At 44.3% G+C, this 27,166-nt stretch overlaps 1 protein-coding gene across 10 annotated transcripts in view; it reads right to left on the bottom strand.

The window, feature by feature from the left end:
- The window catches only part of NAV2 (neuron navigator 2), a 451,696-nt gene that overhangs the window by 69,212 nt on the left and 355,318 nt on the right, over positions 1-27,166 (bottom strand). For 7 of the 10 annotated variants that reach the window (XM_049890692.1, XM_049890693.1, XM_049890694.1 and 4 more), the window contains 4 exons: positions 11,734-11,872; positions 8,651-8,788; positions 2,664-2,955; positions 1,228-1,930 (listed from right to left, as the gene is read on the bottom strand). In XM_049890692.1, coding sequence (XP_049746649.1) covers positions 1,228-1,930; positions 2,664-2,955; positions 8,651-8,788; positions 11,734-11,872 — 1,272 coding nt within the window. The remainder of the gene's footprint in view (positions 1-1,227; positions 1,931-2,663; positions 2,956-8,650; positions 8,789-11,733; positions 11,873-27,166) is intronic. The other 3 variants (XM_049890696.1, XM_049890697.1, XM_049890701.1) reach the window with 1 other exon arrangement.

Raw genomic sequence — 27,166 nt, 5'->3', positions numbered from 1 at the left:
GAGGGTCTAGTAAAATGCCTTTGTGGTTACTAAAGGAAATCCATAATACCAAAGGGCGAATATTACATATAATACTTGAGGCGAGGAGCAAAGAAAATTTTCATTTACAAGGCAATCTGTTAAAACAACAAAGAGCAGCCCAATAGGATCTCCCTCTGAAAAAATAATCATTACTGAAATTCTACTAATCAAGTCTAGACAAGGAGCAGTGAACTGCTTTATTGTACTTTTCAGGCGGAACGCTTCTTCTGAAGTCTTTTCAAAAACATTCCTATTCCTCCCCAAATATGTACATGTGCACGTCATTTTTATTTTGTTCGCTGCCTAATTTTCTATCTTTGGGACTTTCTCCTTCTTGTAATAAATTTTCCGGGGAAGGGGGGGAATGAACTCTAACCCATGCAGTTACAGTTGGAGGGCAGTCCGGTGGATATTAAAATGAGGTAATGTGAACAGACAAGTTATACAAATTTAACCAGAAACCATCAAAAACCCAGAGAATGATAATATTCTCACACAGAAATTTCCACCCAGTGTGGAAATGGGGGAGGGGGAGAGATGATGCCTTTTTAGGCAACAGAAAATCAGTTTCTCCTGTTCAGAGTCCTTCTAACTGAGCTTTATTTTATTTTGTTTTTAAGGGAGTTAAAATTTCAGAGACTAAGTTGAAATTACACATGCGTTCTAAAGAAGTATGTGGTGATACTGAGCTATTTGAAAAAAGGATCTGGCCAAGATCACTGCCTCACATGATGACATGGAAGCTCAGCCACAAAATTACCAAGGGGAAAAAAAAAAAGGTCTGCTGCCCCTGAGCTACTACCCACCCAGATCTAAGAGAGGATCAAGACCTCATCTCACATGGTAGCTAACTTTCATTGAGTATTTCTTGTGGGCCAGAGTTACAGAGATTAATTTTCACAACAACCCTATGAGGTCAATATTATCATCTCCATTGTACAGGTGAGGAAGCTGAGGTACACTTTTGTTAAGTAAGGTTACAGGGTTAATTAGGATAGACCCAGGATTTGAACCTAAAGACGGCTGATTCTAGCGGCCTTTGTTTTTTATCCCAATGTGAGAAAATAATCAGTCAACTGTAAAATTACTGGCTGAAGAATGCAGTAGAGAAGAACAGAGGCTGCTTTAACCAAGAAACAGGGCACTAATAATCCAGGATGCCATTCAATTTATTCCAGTTCCGCTTAGTACCATGTACCCACTTACCTGCGGAGTGTGGGAGAGGCCACATCTGGGTACTTTGCCCCAGGCTGTAGAGTAGCCTGAGCCGCACTGGACACAGGCTGGGCTGCCGGATTCACTTTTACTGAGTTACAGGAAGCCACGCTCTCATTGTCTGAAGAGATACCTTTTTCCTTATCTGTCTGGTTGACCAGACCTGGCAGAGAGCTGCCCAAGGTGGTTTTGGAAGGCTCCCTCAGCTTGGGCACCGGTAGGCCTGCTGACTTGCTGCTGATGTTGGAATCTATGCTGCTGGTACTAGACCTGTTCCCAGCTCCATTCCGGCTATTGGACTTACTGGGCCGTGGCAAACTTCGGTACTGCAAGGTTGTCCGAGAGCTGAGAGATAGGTACCCATCGTCCTGATTCTGAGCCCCATCCATGCTTGTCTTCCGAGCAGTAGACCGGCCCACTAGTGCAGATGACTTTGGGATCTTGCCCAGTGTGGCTGACCTGCTAGTGACAGTGGCCCCACTGGCTGTGATCATGGCCAGACCGGCAGCCGAGCCGCTCTGCTTCTTGAACCCAAAGCTGTTGGCATTGGCAGTGGGCGTCCTGCAGCTGCTGGGCAGGGCCTTTTTGGACTCGTCACCACTGCTGCGGCCTGCGTCTGATGGGGACCGCTTCACCTGGGAGGCTTTGGGAGAAAGCCTTCCTTTCTCAGACACCTTTGCATCATCTGTTTTTCCTAAGAGAGAAATCAGCAAGGTTAGCCTGCAAACCAAGAACCTAGATGGTCCAGCTAGCCTATTTAAGATGCTCCTTTTCTCTGAAGAACTGGTTCACTTTTTCCTTGGTGAATGCAGTCCCCTTGGGAGGCAGAGGAAAGAGCTTTTTATAAAAATAATCTTGTCTATCACTGTCACCGTGAGCCTTTATATGAGATGTCAATGATTTTACTCATTTGCCAGGCAGGTGAAATTCACCCACGATAAAGCAAAGCCAGATAACCTCTGGGCTGTCTGGGAAAGAGGTACTGCATCTTACCAACATTTCCCCTCTCTGTCCACTAAAAGGGTATCCCTAACACTTCCAGGGAGCACCCCTAACTTCTTGCAAAAATACTGCCTTTGTTTACACACATTCCCTAAATCATGGACAACATCAACTTAACATACCAACTGTTTGCAAATACATCCCCTTAAACAGCCTGTACTGGGCACATAGCTAAACCAATTCAATCTGCCTTAATAGGTAGGCCATCTTCAGCTCTTAAGAGGCTTACATACTTACATATTTCCAATAGAAAAAAGGTAGTGATGTGAACCTTTATGAAAGCTCATTAGTAAAGGATTCTAAACTCTAGGAAAATATACCTGGGCATTTATGGGGACCTAAAAATACATCGTCAAGTCCTTACTGGAATTACTACAGTTTTGGTTTCAAACTGACAACTATGACTGCACCTTCTTCTTACTTACCCGTTCCTGGGGTCTTCAGTGTGCCTGCTGGGGCAGCTGGCTTCGTCCTCGGCATGGTGATGCCCACCTGAGCCGTCATGCCTCGCCGCCAAGAGCCTGTCTGGGAGATAACGGGGTTCTTCCTGCCCGACGTGCTTTTGTCGGATTCGTCAGACACGTCAGAGGGATTCCGCCTCCACTTGGAACCTGGCTCCATCTTTATGCCGCTGTCTGACCCTCCGTCTGATTTCTTGATATCATCACCAGACCACAGGGAGTTCCTCTCCACCTGCGAGTGCTTCTCAGCGTCGGTCTGTGGACAGAGACTTCGTGAGTTAGTCCTCTCCAAATCCCACGCTAGGACGCCCCTCACTCCAGAGGCAATAATGCCGACACACTGGTTAAGGAAAAAAGAGTAACTACTTTTACAGTGTTTGGGCCTTTGTACCTGATTACCTTGCTCTAAAGTCTGACGCTTTTGGTTCAAGGAAAGTAAAGAATAAAAATGTGTCCTAGGAAGGGCATAAGGGAGAGAGCCCTATGGAGGAGAAGCCGCAGAGCAGACATAGATTGGGCAGAATTCAGTGTCAACTCTTCGGCACTCAGAAAGCAGCCTCCTGCAACTCCAGCATTCAACCTCCCGGCCTGTTTCCCTTTGTTCTGCCGTCTTCCTATCACTCCAGTGGCAGCAAGATCTGTGGATCCAGCACAGTGCCACAGCCTCACACACCGAACAAGCAAGCAAGTGAGGGCGCCTGCTAGTTTGACTCAGATCAGCGAGAGACGGGAGCTGAGAGGGAAGAAATCCTCAAATGCCACTTTCCCAAATGCTAAAAGCCAACGGATGCCGCTCCCACCCCAGCCTCATTTCTATGCCACTGCTTTGCTCCCTTTGTGGGATGTTCAGACGAGGGATATAATTAGCGGGCTCTCTTTGGAAGAGCCCTGACCTGCTGGCCATGGAACCCAGGAGGGGACAGAGAGTGATGTTAATCTGCTGTAGTTAAAAGGCATCACGCTAACCAGAATGCTTTGGGGGGCTTCCTCCGAGGGGAACACCAGAAGGGAGAAGGAGCTGCATGGGGAAGGGAGGTTTGCAATACTTCTCAGGTTTTCATTTTCAGAAACAAGTCCTGTTTTTGCTGTACTTAACTACCGAGAGTGGAGAACATCAGCAAGGCGGGAAATGAAAATGAAAACCTGTCAAAAATTCGAGAGTGGTATGGATTCCTTCCTCCACTGAATACACTGGCTGAATGGGACAAGCAGCCCAGGTTCAACTGCCTCTCCATCACTATCACGGCTCCACTCCCTCTCCCCACCCCTTCACGCCTTAGAAGGCCACTCATCCATTGCAGGCACTTTATGCGTGCCTTCATTTGTTCAGTCATTCCCCAACATGTACTGAGTGCCAACTATTTACTAGACACTGGAGACATGATGAGAACAAAAACACGCTCCCTGGCTGTGAGAAGCACATTATTCTGTTGTGGTGAAGGACAGAGAGGCAGGGGCAAGGGGGTCCCCACATCTGGGCACAGAGCAGGAGCTTAATCAAGGCTTGATGAGCAAAACCAGTTACCAGTCAAGTTGATTCTGACTCGTGGCGACCCGTGTGTGATGATTAAATGAACAAATAAACACAAGCTTTTCAAGCTACCACACACTCTCACAAAATCATATCATTTGATCCAGGCCACTATCTGGTCAAGGAAGGTAAGTAGGTATGGAGTATTGTCTTTATCTCCACTATAAAGATGAAAAAATTAAAGTTACCCACTTACTGCCTCAATTACCTCAGCCCACAGGAATCTTTCCTTCCACTAAACACTTTCAGTACATTCATTCAACCAGAATTTATTTGATGCCCACTGCTGTTTGCCAGGCACCATGGAGAATCTGAGAATCTGTGGGCAAGACTGATTTCAACCACTCATGGGGTTTATGATCCAATGAAGGAGGCAGAGATAGGCTAAGTGAATACAAATAAATGTGTAATCATGAATTATGAAGAATGTTATAAGGAAAAGAATGAGTAGTCTGGGAAATACAAGCATGGACTTAGTTTATACTATGATAATGGCGGTAAAAAGTAAGGCCTTTGTGAAGACCTGCTCTAAAGAATGAGGAAAAAAAAAAAAACACCAAGAGTTTAGGGACTAGCATGTGCAAAGACCCTGAGGCAAGAGAGAGCTTGCCTCTGAAAACATTCATTTGTTCATTCAACAAGTATTTGTTAGGGGACACTATATGCCAGACAAGGTTATTGGCACTGGAAATACCACAAGGAACAAAACCAAATATAAATCATTACCTTCACAGAGCTTACATTCACGCATATTCTAATACACTCCAACAGGGACTAGAAAAATTCAATTCAGCACATATACCACATCCTGAGTCACTGCATTATGTATTCCTTTCCTATGATTATATCTTATTTCCCCAAATCAAACTGTAGTGGTGTGAGTAGTAGTAACAACGAAAATTTATTGAGTACTTACTATCTGCCAGGCACTGTGATAAAGTTTAATTTAATCCTTACTTAAAAACCTATGAGGAAGTTACAATTATTTTTCATCTTATATGAAGTGCAGAGTAGAAAAGAAATTACCCAAAATCACACAGCAAGGAAGTGAAGATGCAGGGATTTCAACTTAGGGAGTCTTACTGCAGAGCCCATGTTTTAACCAGTATGCTGCACTGCCTTCCCTGAGGACACGTCCGGCGATGAGATATTTCTGCATCCCCAAAAGCACCTAACACAATACACCCAATGGAGTCTCTGTCCATATTGACTGGCTGGCCTGGTAGCTCCTTGACCTCAATCCTGAGGAAGCCATCTGTTGGGTGCCAGGCTCTACCCCAGCCTCCCCTAGAATCCCGATTCACCAAAGGTAAAGAAAGAGAGAGCACATGTCCCTAACCCAGGACCGTGGCCTGAATCTTCCCCTCTGGAAAGAATAATCATCCAACCATCCCAACCCCCACAACTTGGACCAGGGTAGTAGCCTTCCCAGCTCTACTCTGAATAGCTGGGCATTTGCCCTAGGACAGTTATTGGCTTTGCATTGACATTTACTTACCAAACTCTTACTGAGCTATGTGCCAGGCCATGTGGTGGCACCACTGAGGATTAAAAAGTGAACAATTCCCAGTGTCTCTGTTCCCAGAGCTAACAATAGAAGGGCCTGCAGGAAATCCACACAGGGTAGAAATGCACGAAGGGTTGTAGCCTCCCTTTGTCCTACATATTTGCCCGTTATTTCCATCTCCTTTTCGAAGGCTTTCTTTATTGCCCCTAATTGGAAGTCCACTTAACCAACCAGGAGGGAAGGCTGGCAAAAATCCATATATAAGCTGGGAGAAGGCCTGGATGATTGGAGTGTGTACCACAGAGGGTCCAATCTTCTGAAAGTGGGAGGGTAGAACCATGGTGGAGCCTGAGGGGCGAAGAGAGGGAAGCTTGGCATTAAGTGCAGAAAAGAGCATAGGCTTTGAAGTCCGACAGACTCAAGTTCAAGTACTGGGCTCGGCCACTCATTTGCCATGTGTGACCCTGGAGGAAGTTACATAACTTCTCTGAGATCATTACCTGGTGTATAAAATGGGATGATAACAGATAGGTCTCTTAAAGGGTTGGTGGTGGACTCAATGCGCTAAACATGGAAGACTCAATGAACGGTGGCCTTCTCATCATCAACATCAACCCCAACTCATTATCACTACCAACACCATCGCCGCCTCAGGAAATCCCCAGCATCCTGCTGTCCTGCTCCTTCAGTGCTTATCCCATTTTTGTCTTGCATTAGGGTGAACTTCTCTTTCCCACTGCTGAGCCACAAGCCTCTAGAAGCCAGGGACACTGCCCTCCTCATGCCCATGTCCCTGCAAATCAAGAAGCTAAACTGGCTGAAGTTTGAGCACTAAAAATAACAGAAATAGTTATCAATGCTGTCAGCATCATCCCACCACCTGCCACTTATCTTGCCAGGCCCTCTGCAAAGTCTCTTTACATATACTATTTGCTGATCTAATTCTCTGAGATTGAATTATTATCCATATTTTATAGAACTATAAAATGCAGGTCTAAACACGCAATACAGGGAAGGTCAGCTCAACTGGACTGGACCTAAAGCAAAGCAGTTTCCTGAATAAACCGGATGCTTTGAAGGTCAGCGGAGCAAGGGCAGGGGCTTGGGGACTATGGCTTCAGGGGACATCTAAGTCAATTGGCAAAATAAATTCTATTAAGAAGACATTCTCCATCCCACTTTGAAGTATGGTGTCTGGGGTCTTAAATGCTAACAAGCGGCCATCTAAGATGCATCAATTGGTCTCAACCCACCTGGATCAAAGGACAATGAAGAACACCAAGGTCACAAGATAATTAAGAGCCCAAGAGACAGAAAGGGCCACATGAACTAGAGACTTACATCATCCTGAGACCAGAAGAACTAGATGGTGCCTGGCCACAACCGATGACTGCCCTGACAGGGAGCACAACAAAGAACCCCTGAGGGAGCAGAAGAACAGTGGGATGCAGACCCCAAATTCTCATAAAAAGACCAGACTTAATGGTCTGACTGGACTAGAAGAATCCCGGCGGTCATGGTCCCCAAACCTTCTGTTGGCCCAGGACAGGAACCATTCCCGAAGACAACTCATCAGACATGCATTGGACTGGACAATGGGTTGGACAGAGATGCTGATGAGGAGTGAGCTACTTGTATCAGGTGGACACTTGAGACTGTGTTGGCATCTCCTGTCTAGAGGGGAGATGGGAGGGTAGAGGGGGTTAGAAACTGGCAAAATGGTCACGAAAGGAGAGACTGGAAGGAGGTAGCGGGCTGACTCATTAGGGGGAGAGTAAATGGGAGCATGCAGTAAGGTGTATATAAGTTTATATGTGAGAAACTGACTTGATTTGTAAACTTTCACTTAAAGCACAATAAAAATTATTAAAAAAAAAAAAAATGCAGGTCTAAAGAGGAAAAGTAGCTTGCCCTAAGTCAGAGGCAGAACACAGTGGGCAAGGAAAGGGGTGCCTCACCCCAGCTACAGAGAAACCTCATCCCCACATCCACACCTACATCTAGAGGCAGCACAGGCAAAGAAAGCCTGAGAACCCCAGGCTTGCTCAGGGCCACACGGGGCAGGGATGTTTCCCACAAAATTCAGGATTTTATTTCCTTCAGTAGCAAAAAAAAACCTGATATGGTATTATCTTTTTCCCCTGTGCATTTTATTAAAAATTTTATGGGCAGTGAAAATTAAAGGAATCTTGACAGATGCTTCTTTGTCCCTCAGCACCTGGAATAGAATCTTCCACAGAACAGAGAGAAATATTGAACAGCCAGTGACACAAATGCATAAAAAAATATACGGGGGAGAGATGTGTGTTTTTTAAAGCCTTCTACCATCAACACACTGTCCTAAATATAAAATGCTGCAAAATATTAGATCAACTGCTTTGAAAATGCAAATAAGATAGGTTACAACTACACTCAACTTTCAGTTACTGACATGAATAGAGGAGAAGGGAGGCAGAGAGACAGGTAATCCAAAGGAAATTGAGAAAGAAAAAAAGGTAGTTTGAGAAAGAAAGAAGGTAACTTCTGAGCAACCACCAAGTTATCAGGCACTGAGAGAAACATGTTTGCTCTCACACTCACCCTTCAAGATAGGTCTAATTGCCCCTGTTTTATGGATAAGGAGACAATGGTTCAGAGAGGTTGATTAGCTTTATACAAAGATGTGGTATAGTGAAGAGCTCAACCCAAGACCCCTGACTTAGAAGTCCACACCTTCTCCACACTCACTAGCTCTTCTGGAGAGAGTCGCTCAAAAGGCTCTCAGACCTCAAGCAGGGGGTTCTTTCCACAGTACACTGAGGAGCGGAGTAAGCACGGAGGCCCATGGCTGGGTATCTGGCATGTGTCACCTGCCCTGTTGAGGGTCCCTTCAGTGCTCCCCAATGTCCTTGAGGAAAACAGAATCACTCACACACAAAAGAGACTTCCATCTTCAATGATCGCTCCTTCCAGTTTCCGCCTCTTCCTCTTTGTCAGCAAAATGAGGCTGTTCCTTAGGTTTTCCAGGCAATAACTTCCTTGTTCCTTAAACGCACTTCCTTTTAGCTGTTCCTTAGAGGGTTTTCAAATATGAAAACGTAGTCAGGCAACCTGTCCTCAGCCTGCCTTCCCAATGGACATGCTGAGCCACCTTTTCCTGCCTCTCCATGCCTTGCCTGGCAGAGTGTTCGCTGTCCATTCGTCCTGCGTAAACCAGTCTGTGATAGGAACTCGAATGAGCCGCGTACAGAAGGAGCAGCTCTTGGAAAAGGATGGCAGCGCATATCTTCCTATTGCCTAATGTGTCTCAGAAAGGAGTAATGGCCCTTAGCATGCCTCAGAGTGATATGGGGGAGGGAGGGCGGGAGGCTGCAAACTATGCTGATTCAAATATTTTGAGATGCCCTCTGGACAGGAACAAAGGGATGTCACTAAAGATCCATTTAAGGAAATCATCCTGAGGGAAATCTTAGTTACCATTGGCCCCAATCTGCATTTATTTTGTTCCAAGAGCTACTTTCTTAGTATTTAATTCTAATATTTTAAACTCAGGTGATTTTTTAGGAAAAACAACCTAATGAATATTAAACACTTTACCTCCCCTGAAATTAACTTCTGATCTTGATCAAAAGGCAGGTTTGTGACACCATTTATAAGATGAAAGCAAAGATTTAATCGAAGAGGAATGGGGCCATGGCATTAACCAAATTGAAGTACATCAAATAGGAAATCATTTGTAAATTCTAAATGTGTGTGAATATGGAATACAGAGTCCCACTCTGGCTTTGTGGAAAGGGAAGGGAACAAAGACAAGGAAATTCTTCTAATACCATGTTTTATTGGAGCAAGCCTGATGCTGCCTTGTAAATAAACAAGAGAAACCTCACCGGTTCACTGAACTCTCAGTCTCTCTCTCACTCACACACTCTCTCTCTAGTCCTCCAATTCCTGCCTGTCTCCTGATTATAGAGGTCCAGGTGGTTAATTCCTTGGCCCTCTCCTCAGTATCTAAGGACGGTCTGGAAACTGGTTGTACTGTTTCCCTGAAATTACAGTGAGTCTCAGAAAAATAATTACAGTTGGTGGACATTGTGACATCTGACAGATAGTAGGTGGTAGCAGCCTACTAGCTTGGCTGGGGGCTTCCGACTTGTCTAATCACTGATTAAATACTGCTCAGGCAGTGCGGCTTAGTTTTTTTTAATAGATTTTTTTATTGCGGTATAACGTTCATATAATAAAGTACACAAATCTGAAGTATACAGCTTGAATAAAAAAATTTTTTTTAATACATTCTATGAAATTAGTATACCCACATCAACTACCATGCATATAAAGATACAGAACATTACCAGATCCCTCAAAGCCCCATGCCCCTTTCCAGTTACTTGCTCAGTTTTTTTTTTTTTAACAACCACCACACCATACCCTCGCCCCCAGCAGTAATTAGAAACTCTAGCAAAAACGAAAACTCAAGAAGGAACAGGCAATCCCAGAGGCAATACCTAATATATTTTATCAGGCAGTCAATGTTCACATTTCCATGGGGCAGAATTACTCCCACACTCTGACACATCCTTTATTTAGTCCTATCCTTGAAGAAAAAATATCTTTAGAAGCAAAAAGATATCCAAAGCAACTCCTATTTGTACACAGTGAAAAGCAGCTGGGAAAGGAAGAGGGTGCAAGTGAGGGGCACTGTTAGATAGTTCTGCCCTCCCTGAGGTCCCTCTGGGAGACTGTCCAACTCAGTGTCCCCATCGGTGGGAGGGACCAATCATGAAAAAGATTCCAGCCCACATAGGCCAGCATCAACTGCCACCCTGGCTGGCCAGTGCTCCTGCCCTAGTGAGTGAAATGGGCCAGTCAGTCACAAGCTGGGGACTAGCAGTGAGGATGTTGTTGTCGTTAGGTGCGGCTGAGGGGATTTCAACTCACAGAGACCCTATGTGACAGGGTACAACTGCCCCATAGTATTTTCTAGGCTGTAATCTTTAAGAGGGCAGATCACCAGGTCTTTCTCCAGTGGAGCTGCTGGGTGGGTTTGAACCACCAACCTTTCAGTTAGCAGCCAAGCACTTAACTGTTGTGCCACCAGGGCTCCTTGTAGTGAGGATGGTACCTTACTTTCCCACCAGTAAAACAGGCTTCTAAAACCAACCCCTTCCAGTCACAGAGGAACACTATGAGGGCAAGTAAACATGCACACATGAAACATCAGGAGATATCAGGTAGCACTGTATTTGAATCATCAAATCTGAGAGTTTAAAGCAGGGATTGAAAACTCAGGCGCCCCAGGGTCAGGTATTTTAAAGTATGTAGCTGGCTGAGTAGTGGAGCACATTGGGGCGTGTGTGACCCATCGAAAGAGTGCAGGTGCTTTGACACCAGCTGGTTGTTGCCATGTGGAGAATGTTGCCTCAAGGAAGCAAGATCTTCTGATTTTCAAGAGAAACCAGAAACACATTTTCATGTGAAATAACCCAGTTTTAAAAATTTTGACAAGGAATTCAGTTTACAAAAAGAGTAATACAGTGAGGCAAATAAAACACACCGGCAGGGGGATGGGACCCACAGACTGGCAGCTCCCAGCCTCTGGTCATCCAGCCCAGGGTTCTCAACCTTTGGTCCCGCCCCATCACTCTTGTTCCCATGGACATCAGTGGCTGTGGCCAAGATTCGCAGTGTGGCAAGGAGGAGACATACCATCTAGCTAAAAACTGCCCATCGAGCCAACACCTCACTCTAAATCAAACAGATTACAAAACGGAGGCCCAGGAAGGAAAAACAATTTACCAAGACCACAGCAGTGAGTGGTGAGACCTCCCAACTCCCAATTCCAATGCCTGCCCTCTTTCCTTGGAGGGTAGAGGCCAGAATTGGGGAACTGTAAGCACAGACAGCAGAAAGTTGGGCCTCATCTCATTAATATGGGTATTCTGTTCACCCCAAATGTCCCTCTCATCCCATAAGCCCAAGACTCCCTGCCTGGGGGAGGGGTGTCCCATGTTTCTTACCTGCACATCCAGGTTTTTGCGTGATGAAGCAGGTGTGTTGGCATAGGAACTGATGGAGGAGCTGGTGTTGATGTCATCAGTGCTAAGGTTGTCTATGGTGTCGCTGATCCCGCTGCTAACAGAGCTGCTGTCATCCCAGCTGCCAAGACAAACACATCCTGAGCACCAAAATCGCACGCTGCTCCAGCTCAGTCTGACAAAGCAGACAGATGAGCGTTGTCCCCTAAAGGCCCCTCTCATGAAACCCCAGACAAAGCTCTTTTGCCTATGACGTGACTCACCTTCCAGGATACTACCCATTTTTGCTCTTTGGGATCAGCAGCTGGGAACAGTGGCTGATACCTACCTTCCCTGAGCAAACAGAGGTGAGTAAAGACATGATCCACTTCCCACCTCATCCTCAGCTTCATCTCAGGAACTTTATAAAAGTCCATTGGGATTCCTCTACACCAACAAAAAGAACGTCAAAGAGGAAATCACCAATCAATACTATTTACAGTAGCCCCCAAGAAGATAAACTACTTAGGAACCAATCGTACCAGAAATGTAAAAGACCTATACAAAGAAAACTACAAGACACTACTGCAAGAAACCAAGAAAGACCTACATAAGTGGAAAAACATACCTGGCTCATGGATAGGAAGACTTAAAAGAGAAAGTCTAACATTGTAAAAATGTCTGTTCTACCAAAAGAGATCTATAGATACAATGCAATTCCAATCCAAGTTCCAACAACATTTTTTAATGAGATGGAGAAACAAATCACCAACTTCATATGGAAGGGAACAAGGCCCTGGATAAGTAAAGCATTACTGAAAAAGAAGAACAAAGTAGGAGGCCTCACTCTACCTGATTTTAGAACCTATTATATTGCCACAGGAGTCAAAACAGCCTGTTACTGGTACAACAACAGATAAAAGACCAAGGGAACAGAATTGAGAATCCAGACATAAATCCATCCACGTATGAGCAGCTGATATGTGACAAAGGCCCAAAGTCAGTTAAATGGGGAAAAGATAGTCTGTTTAACAAATGGTGCTGGCATAACTGGATATCCATCTGTAAAAAAAATGAAGCAAGACCCATACTTCACACCATGCACAAAAATGAACTCAAAATGGATCGAAGACCTAAATATAAAATCTAAAACGATAAAGATCATAGAAGAAAAAATAGGGACAATACTAGGAGCCCTAATACATGGCATAAACAGTATACAAAACATTACTAAAAATGCAGAAGAGAAACTAGATAACTGGGAGCTCCTGAAAAATCAAACACCTATGTTCATCCAAAGACTTCACCAAAAGAGTAAAAAGCTTACCTACAGACCGGGAAAAAGTTTTTAGCTATGACATTTCCCATCAGTGTCTGATCTCTAAAATCTACATGATACTGCAAAAACTCAACTACAAAAAGACAAATAACCCAATTAAAAAATGGACAAAGGATATGAACAGGCACTTCACTGAAGAAGACATTCAGGTAGCTAACAGATACATGAGGATATGCTCAGGGTCATCAGCCATTAGAGAAACGCAAATCAAGACTACAGTAAGATTCCATTTTACCCCAACAAGGCTGGCATTAATCCAAAAACACAAAATAATAAATGTTGGAGGGATTGGAAAACTTATACACTGCTGGTGGGAATGTAAAATGTTACAGCCACTTTGGAAATCGATTTGGCGCTTCCTTAAAAAGCTAGAAATAGAACTACCATAGGCTCCAGCAATCCCACTCCTTGGAATATATCCTAGAGAAATAAGAGCCTTTACACGAACAGATTTATGCACATCCATGTTCACTGTAGCACTGTTTACAATAGCAAAAAGATGGAAGCAACCAAGATGCCCATCAACAGATGAATCAATAAATAAATTATGGTATATTCACACAATGGAATACTATGCATCGATAAAGAACCCTGATGAATCCGTGAAACATTTCAAAACATGCTGGAATCCGGAAGGCATTATGCTGAGTGAAATTAGTCAGCTGCAAAAGGATGAATATTGTATGAGACCACTATTATAAGAACTCGAAAAATAGTTGAAACAGAGAAGAAAATATTCTTTGACGGTTATGAGAGCGGGGAGGGAAGGAGGGAGAGGGGTTTTCATTAATGAGATTGTAGATAAGAACTATTTTAGGTGAAGGCAAAGACAACACACAATACAGGAGAGGTCAGCACAAAAAGGAAAGAAGTTTCCTGAATAAACTGAACACTTCAAAGGCCAGTGTAGAAGGGGCAGGGGTTTAGGGACCATGGTTTCAGGGGACATCTAAGTCAACCGGCATAATAAAATCTATTAAGAAAACATTCTGCATCCCACTTTGAAGAGTGGCGTCCAGGGTCTTAAACGCTAGCAAGCAGCCATCTAAGATGCATCAATTGGTCTCAACCCACCTAGACCAAAGGAGAATGAAGAACACCAAAGACACAAAGGTAATTATGAGCCCAAGAGACAGAAAGGGCCATATAGACCAGAGACTACATCAGCCTGAGATCAGAAGAGCTAGATGGTGCCTGGCTACAACCGATGACTGCCCCTGACAGGGAACACAACAGAGAACCCCTGAGGAGCAGGAGAGCAGTGGGATGCAGACCTCAAATTCTCGTAAAAAGACCAGACTTAATGGTCTGACTGAGACTAGAAGGACCCCAGAGGTCATGGTCCTCAGACCTTCTGTTAGCCCAAGACAGGAACCATTCCGAAAGCCAACTCTCAGACAGGGATTGGACTGGATTATGGGATAGAAAGTGATACTGGTGAAGAGTGAGCTTCTTGGATCAAGTAGACTCCTGAGGCTAGGTGGGCAGCTCCTGTCTGGAGAGGAGATGAGAGGGCAGAGGGGGTCAGAAGCTGGCTGAATGGACATGAAAATAGAGTGTGCTATCTCATTAGGGGGAGAGCAACTAGGAGTATATAGCAAGGTGTATATAAATTTTTCTATGAGATACTGACTTGATTTGTGAACTTTCACTTAAAGCACAAGAAGAAAAAAAAAAGTCCATTGCCACTTCCAGGGTTGGCTACAGAGTAGCAGCGGGTTTAGAGCCTATAGCTGAAAGTGGGCCAGAGAAAGATTCAAAAGCAGGGCCCTGGGCGTCAGAATGGGAAGAGAAGCTGCTGTGTGAACTCTCTGAACGCCACTCATGGAATGGAATGCCAGGGGAAGGAAGGAAAGCTGCAGATGTCAACAGAAACCTGCCAACTCTATTAACACCCCAGGATCTATCTAAGAGTTCTTCTTTTCGCAACCCTCAGATCCAATGAGATCACACATACCCCCACCCCCACCCCCGCTGCTCAAGTCACTGATCTAGCACTGATTCTTGAGTCTTTTCTCCTTATTGTCTCCCACATCTCTCTCACCACCACCACATTTAATCCATCGCCTGCTCCTATCACCACTACTTGCAAAATATACCCAAATCTGTTATCTCTCTGCTTTTACTGCCCTGCTCCAGTTCCAGTCGCTATCCACTCTCCCTGGGTTCCTGCAAATAGGCCAGGGGTCTCCATTATCCATTTCTGCTCCCTAACAATCCATGTTCCCCACTACAGCCAGAATGATCTTTCTCAAACATAAATAAGATCATGTCACTCTCCTGGTATTAATAACCTGAAAGGCTTCTCAGGTACTTAAAATCCCAACTCCTTACACTGACTCACAAGTCCCTCTGGTTGGCCTCCCTCTCCAGTTCTGTCCTGTACCCTCCACTGCTCACTGGGCTCTGGTCACATGGGCCTTCTGTTCCTTCTAAGCCAAGAGCTTTCTTGTCTTCAGGGCTTTGCATTTGTTGTCCCTGCCTCCTCCTCATCTTTCAGATCTCAGGTGAAGTGTCACCTCCTCAGAAAGGCCTTCCTGGTAAGACAATACACAATACTGGGGAAGCCAGAACAACTTGTACAAGGCAAGGTCATGGAAGCTCCACAGACACATCCAAAGTCCCTGAGAGACCAAATTGCCAGGCTGAGGGCTATGGGGACCATAGTCTTGGGGAACATCTAGCTCAATTAGCATAACATAGTTTATAAAGAAAATGTTCGATGTTCTACTTTGGTGAATAGCATCTGGGGTCTTAAAAGCCCGTGAGCAGCTACCTAGAATATTCCACTGGTATCGCCGCTTCAGGAACAAGGAAGAATGAAGAAAACTAAAGACACAAAGGAAAGGTTAGTCCAAAGGATTTATGGACCACAGTCACCAGGGCCTCCACCGAACTGAGCCCCACACAATAATAAGTGCCTGGCTACCACTAATCACTGCTCTGACAGAGATCACAATAGAGGGTCCTGGATGGAACTGGAGAAAAATGTAGAACGAAATTCTAACTCAAAAAGAAAGACCAGACTTGCTAGCCCGACAGAGACTGGAGAAACCCTGTAAGTATGGCCCCTGGACACCCTTTCAGCTCAGTAATGAAGTCACTTCTGAGGTTTACCCTTCAGCTAAAGATTGGACAGGCCCATTAGACAAAATGACACTAAAGGGGCACACCAACCCAGGGGCAAGGACTAGAAGGCAGGAGGGAACAGGAAAGCTGGTAATGGAGAAGCCAGGGTTTAGAAGGGACAGTGTTGACATGTCATGGGGTTGTTAACCAATGTCATAAAACAATATGGGTACTGTTAAATGAGAAGCTAGTTTGTTCTGTAAACCTTCATCTAAAGTACAATAAAAAAAGAAAGAAAGAAAGGCCTCCCCTGGACACTCTATAGGGATGCCCACCCACCACACTACCCCTCAGCCTCTTTTCACTCTGCATCCTCTTAACTTTGTCTTGTTTGTTTGTTTGTGGGGTGGCAGGCAGGTAGCAGGTGTTCAATAAACACTTGCTGATTTAAATTCATGAAAGTGGGAAGTAGAGTAGGATATAAAGTAAGTTTCCACCATGGAAGTTAAGACTGCTCTAGTTTGATCCAGTTTTTCTATTGCGCAAGAGAAACCAAGGTTCAGAGAAATCAGCTGCCTTTCACAAGGTCAGCTGGTAAGAGGCGGAGCAGTGTCTGGACGTAGGCAGTGTGACTCACAGTCATCCTCTGCTGGACCGCTTTCCATTATGTCAGTCCTCAGTACACATCAGAAGATGTCTTGGCCCACCTCCCCAGGAAGAAGTACAGGCTTGGGGTGACCAGGCACCCAGTTCGAGGTCACAAAGCAGTGGCAGGGCCAGGATCTACACTGAGGTCGCCTGATACCAAAGCGTGGGCTTAACCAGCTTACTTTACCACTCAAGCCTCCACAGGGTATCTCACTAAAAGGTCTAAGAAACGTCGGGCCACTGAGATTTCAAAAGCCCAAAGGCCCCTACCACCCCTCAAACCCAACCAAAACAGCTTCTCATTCTTTCCACCAGCTTATAAAATGCCTGCCCCTAATATCCTGAGCCTTGCTGACTGGGCAGGAAGACAAAGGCTTACTGAAAACCTGTTTTTATCATCCTTGCCTTCAACACTCCCATTTGGCTTCCTAAAGTCAAACCTGGAGGGTCCCACACAAATGCTAGGGAAATGTGTGAAGGTGTTTCCCAGGTAAAGGAGGATAAGGGCAGGAAGAGGGAGGGCTCAAAGACGGGCTTAATGTAGGTGAATTCACAACGTCCAGAGGGTGCCTTGGCTCCATGACCTTAGAAAGCTTTGCTCACGTGATCAAGTCTCCCTTTAAAGCCTTCTCCAAATACTCCAGCACCCTCCGTGCTTCCTTTATTCTGAATTCCTACATAACCTCATGAAATAGTTTTCTAGTTATTTCCTATATAAAGGTTTGACCTATCTTCCAAATACATGTAGGGACCTGCTTTTTGATAATGATTAATACTTAGAGTCAGGCACTGCTACAGGTATTTTAAATATTTTATTATCTCCACTCCTCATAGCATCCCTGCAAGGTAGGTACTATCCTCCCCACTTTATAGATAGAGAAATTAAGGCCGAAAGAATAAGTAATTTGTCCAATGTCATTCAGTCAATATTGGAATTGGGTTTACAATGCAGAATTGTCTCATTTCAAAGCACGTGCTCCTTCTAGTCTACATCAAGCTGCCTTTCACAACAACAATGGCTACTGCTGAACACTTACTACATGTCAATTACGTCTGCACACATTATCACCAATGCTCATATTCACTCCCACAGATTGCTACTATACTTGTTTTATAATGAGGGAACTGAGGACAAGAGAAGTGTTGTCCAATGTCAATATGCAGCATGGCAGAGCTGGAAGTTCAAGGATACCTGACCCCAAAGCCTACCTCTTCCCACTACACTCCCTTCAGGTGATGCTGCAACAAGGCCTCCTGGGACAGGTTCTGCTCATTATCACCTCCTGACAGTGAACTCAGGTGAGGAGAGGCAAGGAAAGCCACCCAGTTTCTGATGTAAACTCACCACCAGCAGTGGATTCTAGGCCCAGCTCCCTCCCCACTTGATTCTGACAAGTCACAACTTCTGTGCCTCCATTTCCTTATGGGTAAGGTGGATGATAATACCCAGGCTAGCAACCATATAAGGCTCTGCAGGGGAAATCATGGCAATACAGATAGATGTAAGAGGACTCAAATTTGTTCTCATGGTTAAGAGAAAATTCCATGAGTCCTTTAATGGCATCTGTTCTTTGGGGCTAAGAATTTAAATGTATCTAATATTTCTTATAATCCAATGAAGAAGAAAGGGGACTCAGAGGAGAGAGTGAGGCTGGTGGGGAGGAAAAAGGAAAGTAACAGATGCCCACGAATCTAAGCTCTATGTTTTTTTTACTTTGAAATAATACTCGTTCTTCCCCTGTTGGCCTTTCAGCACCAGGGTATTATTCCAGAAGGGCCCATGGCACTAAAGTGCACAAAATTCTTCCTACCTCAGTGCCCAGTGCATCATGGGGCTTACTCTGAATTTATAGTAAGGCCTTGTAATAGAGCCAGACCAGAAAGGAGGAAGCCACAGTGATCTAACTCTCTGAAGGGCAGGAGTGGGGAAAACTAACAAAGAGGATTAAGGGGCAGTGAGACTAATAAAAGCCCAAGCTGAGCAAGAGCTATCTCCAAGTCCTCCCTCCAAGCTGTCTGTGTGTAAGAAGCTGTCCCCATACTTGGGAAACCAGCCATATCTCCTTCACTTATGGGTCTTCTGGGAAACTGGCAAGTCTATCTAGACAAAATCATTATGAGTTCCAAGTCATTCCTTCCCCAAAATTCAGGCTATAAATGATCATGAGCTACCAAGATTAGGTCAACAAGTCCCAAGGAAAACTAGTTTTAGTAGATGCTCTGTGATAACGTTGCTCTAACAAAGGAATGTGGAATATGTTCCCTCTTTGATTCGCCTCTTGTTGCTGTTGTTAGTTGCTGCTGAGTCTTCTCACTCATGGCAACCCCATGTGTACAGAGCAGAACAGCTCCATAGGGTTTTCAAGGCTGTGACCTTTCGGAAGCAGATTTCCAGGCTTGCCTCCCTGGGTTCCTCTGGGTGGGTTCAAACCGCCCACATTTTGGCTAGTAGTACAGCACTTAACCGTTTGTGCCACCCAGGACTCCAAAATAGGGCTAAGTATCCCTAATTGAAGCAAGATAATTGGCACATACCAAGTCCTCGTTTTGTTGAACGAAGGAATTACATAACGCTGTAGACACAGTGTCTGTAAGAAGCATTCAACAAATGTTAGCAGTTGTGATCTTTGATCACCTACTCTGTGTCAGCAGGTGATCTCTTAATCTTTCCAATCTTATCCCCTCATCATTACCCCCAGCTTTACAGAGAAAAAAAAAACTGAGGCTCAGAGAGGTTAAGTTATTTGCCTAACGTCACAGAATGAGTAAGTTGCAGAGTTGAAATTTAAACCTAAATCTACTGAGTTTGGGGTCTCTGTCTAGATTCAGGAAACCCTGGTGGCGTAGTGGTTAAGTGCTACAGCTGTTATCCAAAAGGTCAGCAGTTTGAATTCACCAGCTACTCCTTGGAAACTCGATGGAGCAGTTCTACTCTGTCTTATAGGGTCACTATGAGTCTAGGTTCAGGAAAGGGTGCATAATACTTGAAGCCAGTTTGCCAGAATTTATCTGTATTGCAGTCTGGAGCTACAAAGAATGGATCTGAGGTATCACCTCTGCCAGGGATCCCTCGAAAGGGTGTGGAAATGGTGTGGGCAGTGAGAGGGCCTCTGCCTCTCTCTGTAAGCCATCTTAAAAGTTGTGAAGTCCCGCAACGATCTCTTTAACTCTGCCTGAGATAGCACTCCCCTAACTTAAATGACCACTCAAGAGATGTTGTGGAGAATGAAACAAAGCTCTGGGACAAATGCCAATGAGCTGGGAGCAGCCAGTCGCTGCTTCATTCTCAGCTGCCTGAGAGTGAAGCCAACACTGATATCACGTGAGCTCCTCTGTCCAGCCAGACCTAAAACCAGAAGCACCCCACGGAGACCCAACTAGGAGAACTAATAAATTCCCTTCTTTTGCTCAAAACTAGTTTGTTTAGGTTTTTATCACTTGATATATGTGTGTTAACTATCAAACAATGTATTGCATTGGGCAAATCTGTGCAAAAGACCTCTTTAGAGTGTTAAAAAACAAGATGTCACTTTGAGGACTAAGGTGTACCTGACCCAAGCTATGGTACATTCAATCTCCTCATATGCATGTGAAAGCTGGACAGCGAATAAAGACCTAAAAAGAATTGATGCCTTTGAATTACGCGGTTGGTGAAGAATACTAAATATACCATGGACTGCCAGAAGAACCAACAAATATGTCTTGAAACAAGTACAGCCAGGATACTCCTTAGAAGCAACTTTGTCTCACGTATTTTGGACATGTTATCAAGAGGCACCGGTCCCTAGAGAAGGACATCATGCTTGGTAGACGGCCACCGAAAGAGAGGAAGACCCTCAACAAGATGGACTGACACAGTGCTTGCAACAATGGGCTCAGGCATAGCAAGCACTGTGAGGATGATGCAGGACTAGACAATGTTTCGTTCTGTTGTACACAGGGTCGCTATAAGTAGGAAACTACTCGTTGGCACCTAACAACAACTAATAGGGAATTCCAATTTGTTTGTAAAATGACCCCAGACATGTGGCCGAGAGACCAAAAATGTGGCAAGAATGCAGAATTCATTCGGGCAGTAAGGATATTAGTTGAATTCAATCAAGTGGCAAAGGAAATTAGGTACAACCTGGGATGGGGGACAAACGTCCATTGATAAATGTTGAAAGTGGTTACAAAAACTGATTAAGATTTAAACTTGAAAGAAATCCAGGGGGTTTGTGTTTACTGTGTAGTGTAAGTAAATTCCAGCTAAGAGGCTCAAAGGCAGAGCAGAAAGAACTACACTATATTCAACTGTGGCTCTGGACAACTGCTCTGAAATACGGTTGGACCAATTCCTACATCCTGAGATTAAATCTGACTGAAAAAAACATGACAGTCCTAGCTCATCTGAGATGATAAACCTACTACCTTTAGTTGGAAGTAAATTAATTTTCAAAGCTGAGAAAGGTTTAAAGAGATGAGATGCTGAAGTAAAATGTAATATTAACGTAAGTATAGAATTGAAGCTTTATGATCACCGGGATAATCTCTGTGCACTTATAACATCTAATAGAATATAGGCATATTTGGGAACTCTGGTGGCACAGTAGTTAAGAGCTTGGCTGCTAACCAAAAAGTCAGAAGTTTGAATCCTGTGAAGTTGGAAATCCTATGGGGCAGTTCTACTCTGTCCAACAGGGTCGCTATAAGTTGGAACTGATTCAATGGCAACAGGTTATGGCATATTTGAGAACTGGACAAAACTGCCCTGTGATTTCATCAATACGTAATCAGTATTGATTTATCACTTGAGAATTTTATTATAAAAATTTAAGAATTGTCTTTGCTAACTCAGAACTGAAACCACTCCCCATGTCCACCTTTGAGCCAAAGATTAGACAGGCCTATAAAACAAGCAATAACACACGTGAGGAACGTGCTTCTTAGTTCAATCAAGTATACAAAACCAAATGGGCAACATTTGTGCCAAAAGCAAAGCAGGGAAGCCAGGAAGGGACAGGAAACCTGGATGAATGGACACTGGGAACCCAGAGTGGAAAGGGGAAGGGGGTGGACTGCAACCAATGTGACAAAACAATCTTGTGTATAAATTTTTGAATAAGAAACTAATTTACGCTATAAACTTTCACCTAAAACACAATAACATTTTTTAAAAATTAAGAATTTGATTAAGACTGTAAAAAGAATTGAAATGCTTAAGATAATTTATGACATTGGTAACTTTATTTGATACACAAGAGTCACTTAAGTGCTTAAAAAGATTTTGCTCCTTAGGCTGGTTAAGTCTACCCCGCTGGCCACTTGAAGAGTGTGAGGAAACTGTTCTTTGTTGCCATGGGGACGATTCCAACTTATAGTGACCCTAGAGGACAGAGTAGAACTGCCCCATAGGGTTTCACAGGCTGTAATCTTTACTGAAGAAGATCTCCAGGTCTTTCCTTCCACAGATCTGCTGCTGGGTTTAAACCGCTGACCTTTTGGTTAACAGTCCAGTGCTTTACCTGTTGTGCCACCAGGTAATAACTCCCTTTTTAGACAGAGGTGTGTTCTCCCCACCTAGGCCTTTTTACTTATACATGCTACCTGCTTGGCCTCTGCAATTTGAGTTTGCAAACACTGGTACAGAGGCATTGTGATCCAGTTCACAACTCAGTTCACAGTAGAGAATGTGTATTATATCAGGCTATTTATACACAAAGGGATAGGATGGTGTTATGGATTGAATTGTGTCCCCCCAAAAACATGTGTATCCATTTGGCTAGGCCATGATTCTCAGTATTGTGTGATCGTCCACCATTTTGTCATCTGATGTGACTTTCCTGTGTGTTGTAAATCCTACCTCTATGATGTTGACGAGATGGGATTTGCGGCAGTAATGTTGATGAGGCAGGACTCAATCTATAAGACGGGGCTGTGTCTTGAGCCAATCGCTTTTGATATATAAAAGAGAGACGTGAGCAGAGAGATAGGAAGACCTCATCTCACCAAGAAAGCAATGCCAGGAACACAGCATGTCCTTTGGACCTGAGGTTCCTGCACAGAGAAGCTCAATGACAAGGACTTTCTCCCAGACTCGACAGAGAGAAAGCCTTCCCCTGAAGCTGGCGCCCTGAATTTGGACTTCTAGCCTACTAGACTGTGAGAGAATAAACGTCTGTTTGTTGAAGACTTCCACTAGTGGTATTTCTGTTATAGAAGCACTAGATAACAAAGATAGATGGGATCTTACTAGTTATTGACAGCCGTCATTGACAGTGTTTATCAAATGCCCAGCACTGTATGTAGTAGGCACGTTACATATATTATTCCACTCCCATTTTCCACTGGATAAAATGGAGGCTTAGGGCCCAGAGCTCATTGGAAGGGGTGGGATTCAAACCAGAGTCTAATGACTCATGCCATCTTCTAGCTTATCAGAAGGACAGTACATACAGATCAGCTCTGAAATCTTTATCTGCTAATCACAAAAGAACTTGCATATGCAGACTGGCAGCCAAATGTGTCAAGAAAAGACACCACCTTGGCCAAGATAGCATTTTAACCAGAACCAAGGCAATGACTCCTCTGTTCTCAAAGCCTCAAGTGTGTGTGTACTATTGCTCACAGACATACACATGCGGAGGGGAAAGGCTCTCCAAAAGTGACCAGCAAATCCATTCAAAAATGGAAGGGCCCATAAAACTAGAAGATCCAGTTTCAGATTTACAAGAGATGCTGACATCACTGTGTCAGGAATTCAAATGCCACTCAGAGGGCTTAAAGCGCAATTTTAACAGCCCGAATACAAGCTATCTGCGATGAAAAACACAGGTGAAAGGATCATAAATTATTTCAGCTTCTCACACTTCCTGCATTGCCTCACTGTTGTCAGGAGCAGGCATTCCATAGAACTGAGAGGGTAAACCTGCCTTTAGCAGGACCTTATTTATTTATTTTTTTGAGAAACCATTTCTAATTTGGACAAATTTTTAATATCAAGCTGTTCTGGGTGGTGGGTTGGTTGTCTAGACTCAGCAGGAATCTGTAATGGTGCTGAATTAATGTGATACTATATTTATAACTTCATCTCCTATGAAGCAAAAAAGCAAAACAGAATCCCAATGTTAGAGGATGATTAAACAGATTTTTCCACTAGGATTTACTACACGCCTGGGCCTGAGGAATCCTGGCTTTCAGTGAATGGCTCCGAGAAGTTATTGAAGGCTCTGGAGGGTCACTATGCTTTTCAAATGGGCTCTCTATGAGCTAATGTTGTTTATTCAAAGAAAGACATGTTAAATGATGTTGTAAAAAAAATATATCAGATTTTGGATACATACTCATTCTTCTCTGCTCACTAATAAAGCACAGCTGGTTGGCAGAAATGATGGACTATAAGCATGGATTTGAAAAGCAGTCTTCAGAAAACAACGGATTCTAGCCCTTCCCAAACCCCAAAGACACAGTCTACTTCCAGGAGGCCCAGACCATCATCAGCATCAGCCTGGGCTGGCCCCTCCGCATCCCTGTCTCTCTCTAGGTGACTCCATTCACTGCAGAGCCACCAAGGGCTGTGTTCAGGCCTTACCTGCTCACCTTTCCAGTTCTGCTATGGAATCAGAGCAGGGCCCTTCACGTAGCCAAGTGTTCCCCGACAGACAGCTGTATTCAGTTGCAAAAGCCCAGACTGGTGGAACTTGTTTTCTGGCTATTGTTCAAGGCTATTGTTCCAGTGAAACCCCAGGGCCCAAGCAGCCTGAGATCCTTTGGTGTGGATGAGTGAGCAAACCCAACTGTAGGCTTAGTAGTAACCCCTGGGGAAGGCGAAGGGTTGGCTCCCTACATTTCCCACCAGACAGGTATGTTAACTATGTCCTCCCCAGGAAGTTTTCTCTCAAGGGCATTATCTCCTCAAACTACTGTTGGGGCCCATCAACAAAACTCATCTTTAAAGAATGCAACAGGCCCCCTGCAAAGTCCACTGAGAATGATAATAGCCAACTTGAATTCAAGTTTAAAGTTGTGCCAGACTCCCTGTGAATCACATTACATGAATTATTTCATTTAACCCTCACAACTCTATGACAAAAACAATCAACATTTATTGAGAGCTTATTTTGTTATTCTTTTATTTTGTGCCAGGCACTGTTTTTAACATTTTCCTCACTAGTACAATGAGCTGAATCGGCTCGACAGCAAAGGGTTAGTACAATGAGCTAAGTACTAAGAATATTATGCCCATTTTAGAGATGAGGCAATTGAGGCTTGGAGAGAACAGACCCAAGATTAGAAAGGTTAGAAACTGTTGGAACTGGAATTCAGAAGCAGACTCAAGAGTGTTCAACCACCTCATCTGTTTATTCACTTTACACACCTTAATAAACACCTATCATGTCTATCAAAAGGATTTCAAAGTTTTCCTCGCTAAAGATACAGTTATTCAAATAATCACAAGCAAGCCACCTCTCTCTGGGTTCTACTCCTGAAATCAGCCTACATAGCTTGCTGTTCTGGTGCAAAATGACCCAGAACCTGAGCTTGAATTAATGCAAGGGTAAATTGGGACATTAAACCCAGCAAATTTAGTCTTCTTTAGCATCTAACCGAAAGGTTGGTGGTTCGAATCTACCCAAGAGATGCCTCAGAAGAAAGGCCTGGCGATCTAGTACTTTCGAAAGGTCACAGCTATTGAAAACCCTACAGAGCAGAGTTTTACTCTGACATGCAGGGGATAGCCGTGAGTTGACTCACTGGCACTGGTTTGTTTTTGTTTTTGTTTTTTTAAGCATCTAGCAGTGGGCAAGGATACTACTATGCCCCAAGGCTCCTGAGGGAGGCAGCACATACACTGGAGCAAAAATTAAAAACAGATCTGTGTTTGAATGCTGGCTCTACTATTTCCTTTGTCAGACCACTTTAATCTCTCAGAGACCCAGGTTTCCTCCTGTGTGATACAGTGCTAGGGACACTCCATCCTCAGAAGCCTTTTGTCTAGACCAAATCACATAATGTGTGTACCGATCTCTAGGCACACTGGAGAGAACCAGCTTATGTCAGTTGTTGCCCAGGATCCAGGGAACCTGCAAGGAATGGAGGAAGGAGATGCATGCCCACATCATGAAATAGATGAGGGCCCAGTGAAAGAACTTGCTTCTTCTTGCTGCCAGAAATGAACAGGGTCTCAGGACAGAAGCAGCTTCAACAGACAGTGCCAGGTGCAAGGCCTCATTTGGGGTGGAGAGAGGGAAACACGAACCCCATAAAGAGGGCTCCAGGAGGATTTAGCAGTGCTTAGAATGCCCCGGGGTTGAGTTTCACCCCACAGCACCTTTGTCCTGGTTTTGGTAACTCATTCCTAGGACAAGTAGGTGGTCCTGGAGTAAGCATGAAATTCTTCCCTTTGGCTCCAGGGGCAGGGTTGGGTTAGAAGCCCAGAGCTCTGGTCCAGATGCCTTAGACCTTCATTGTTACAATAGGCACCAGCTTGTCTGTTGACCTCGGCTACACCAAATTCCTCTTTCCTCCAAGGCTCCTCCAGAGAGGGCTGCTGATACTTGGTCCTCGGCCGATAGCATTTGCCAGGGATCTCAACAAAATCCCTCCCGGTTTTCCAATTACCTGAAGATATGTTTACCCTAAACATCAATGCACAACATGAGCGTATCATAGCTAATGAAAAGAGTGAGCACTGACACACTGTGAAAGGTTCTAATAGTAGACAGGCATCACACCACGTTCTTTATATGCATTACCCTACATACTCCTCTCTGTTACTCTATGAAGCACAAACTATTAATGCCCCCTTTTCACAGAGGTGGAAATTGAGGCTTTGACAGGCTAAGTGGCCTTTTAGTTCAAGGTACCAGAACTAATAAGAGTGGCTGGGTTCCAAAGCCCAAGCTCTTCTTAACCACATTGACCCAAGGTTTAAGAGTAGAGAAAAAGGTGCTCTTAAATAGATCACTGCCACCTATCATCCAAAAAGTCCAGACACTGTATAATATAATCAAATTATCCTTAAAATAACTCCAAGTATTTAAAAAAAAAAAAAAAGGATATCCCAAATAGGGCATGGCTGGTTGTTTTAAGACGTTGAGTGGGTGGAGGGCTAAGAGTCCCAATACCACCCCCCGCCAACACACACGCATACACAGTTCCTGATACATCTTAGGGGTCTAGGAACCCGAATGATACAAAACAGAACAGCTGAGGGAGGCAGTTGTCCCCTAAAGCCAAGGCGGTCTCACTTTGCAGTTTGGAGGACTTGTCCCTAAACTTATCCCTTCTGGGGCAAGGGAAGGGGAAGGGAACTCGGGTCAAGAAACAACCATTCAAAATTAGCTTTGGAGCCCAAGAGAAACTCAGCCCTAGCTAATTAGCACCCCTCCCCACCCCCAC

Source organism: Elephas maximus, chromosome 7, assembly GCF_024166365.1.
Source record: "Elephas maximus indicus isolate mEleMax1 chromosome 7, mEleMax1 primary haplotype, whole genome shotgun sequence".
In the NCBI taxonomy this organism is placed as follows: Eukaryota; Metazoa; Chordata; class Mammalia; order Proboscidea; family Elephantidae; genus Elephas; species Elephas maximus.
The sequence above is the reverse complement of the archived record's forward strand: the minus strand, read 5'-3'. Positions and strand labels throughout refer to the sequence as shown.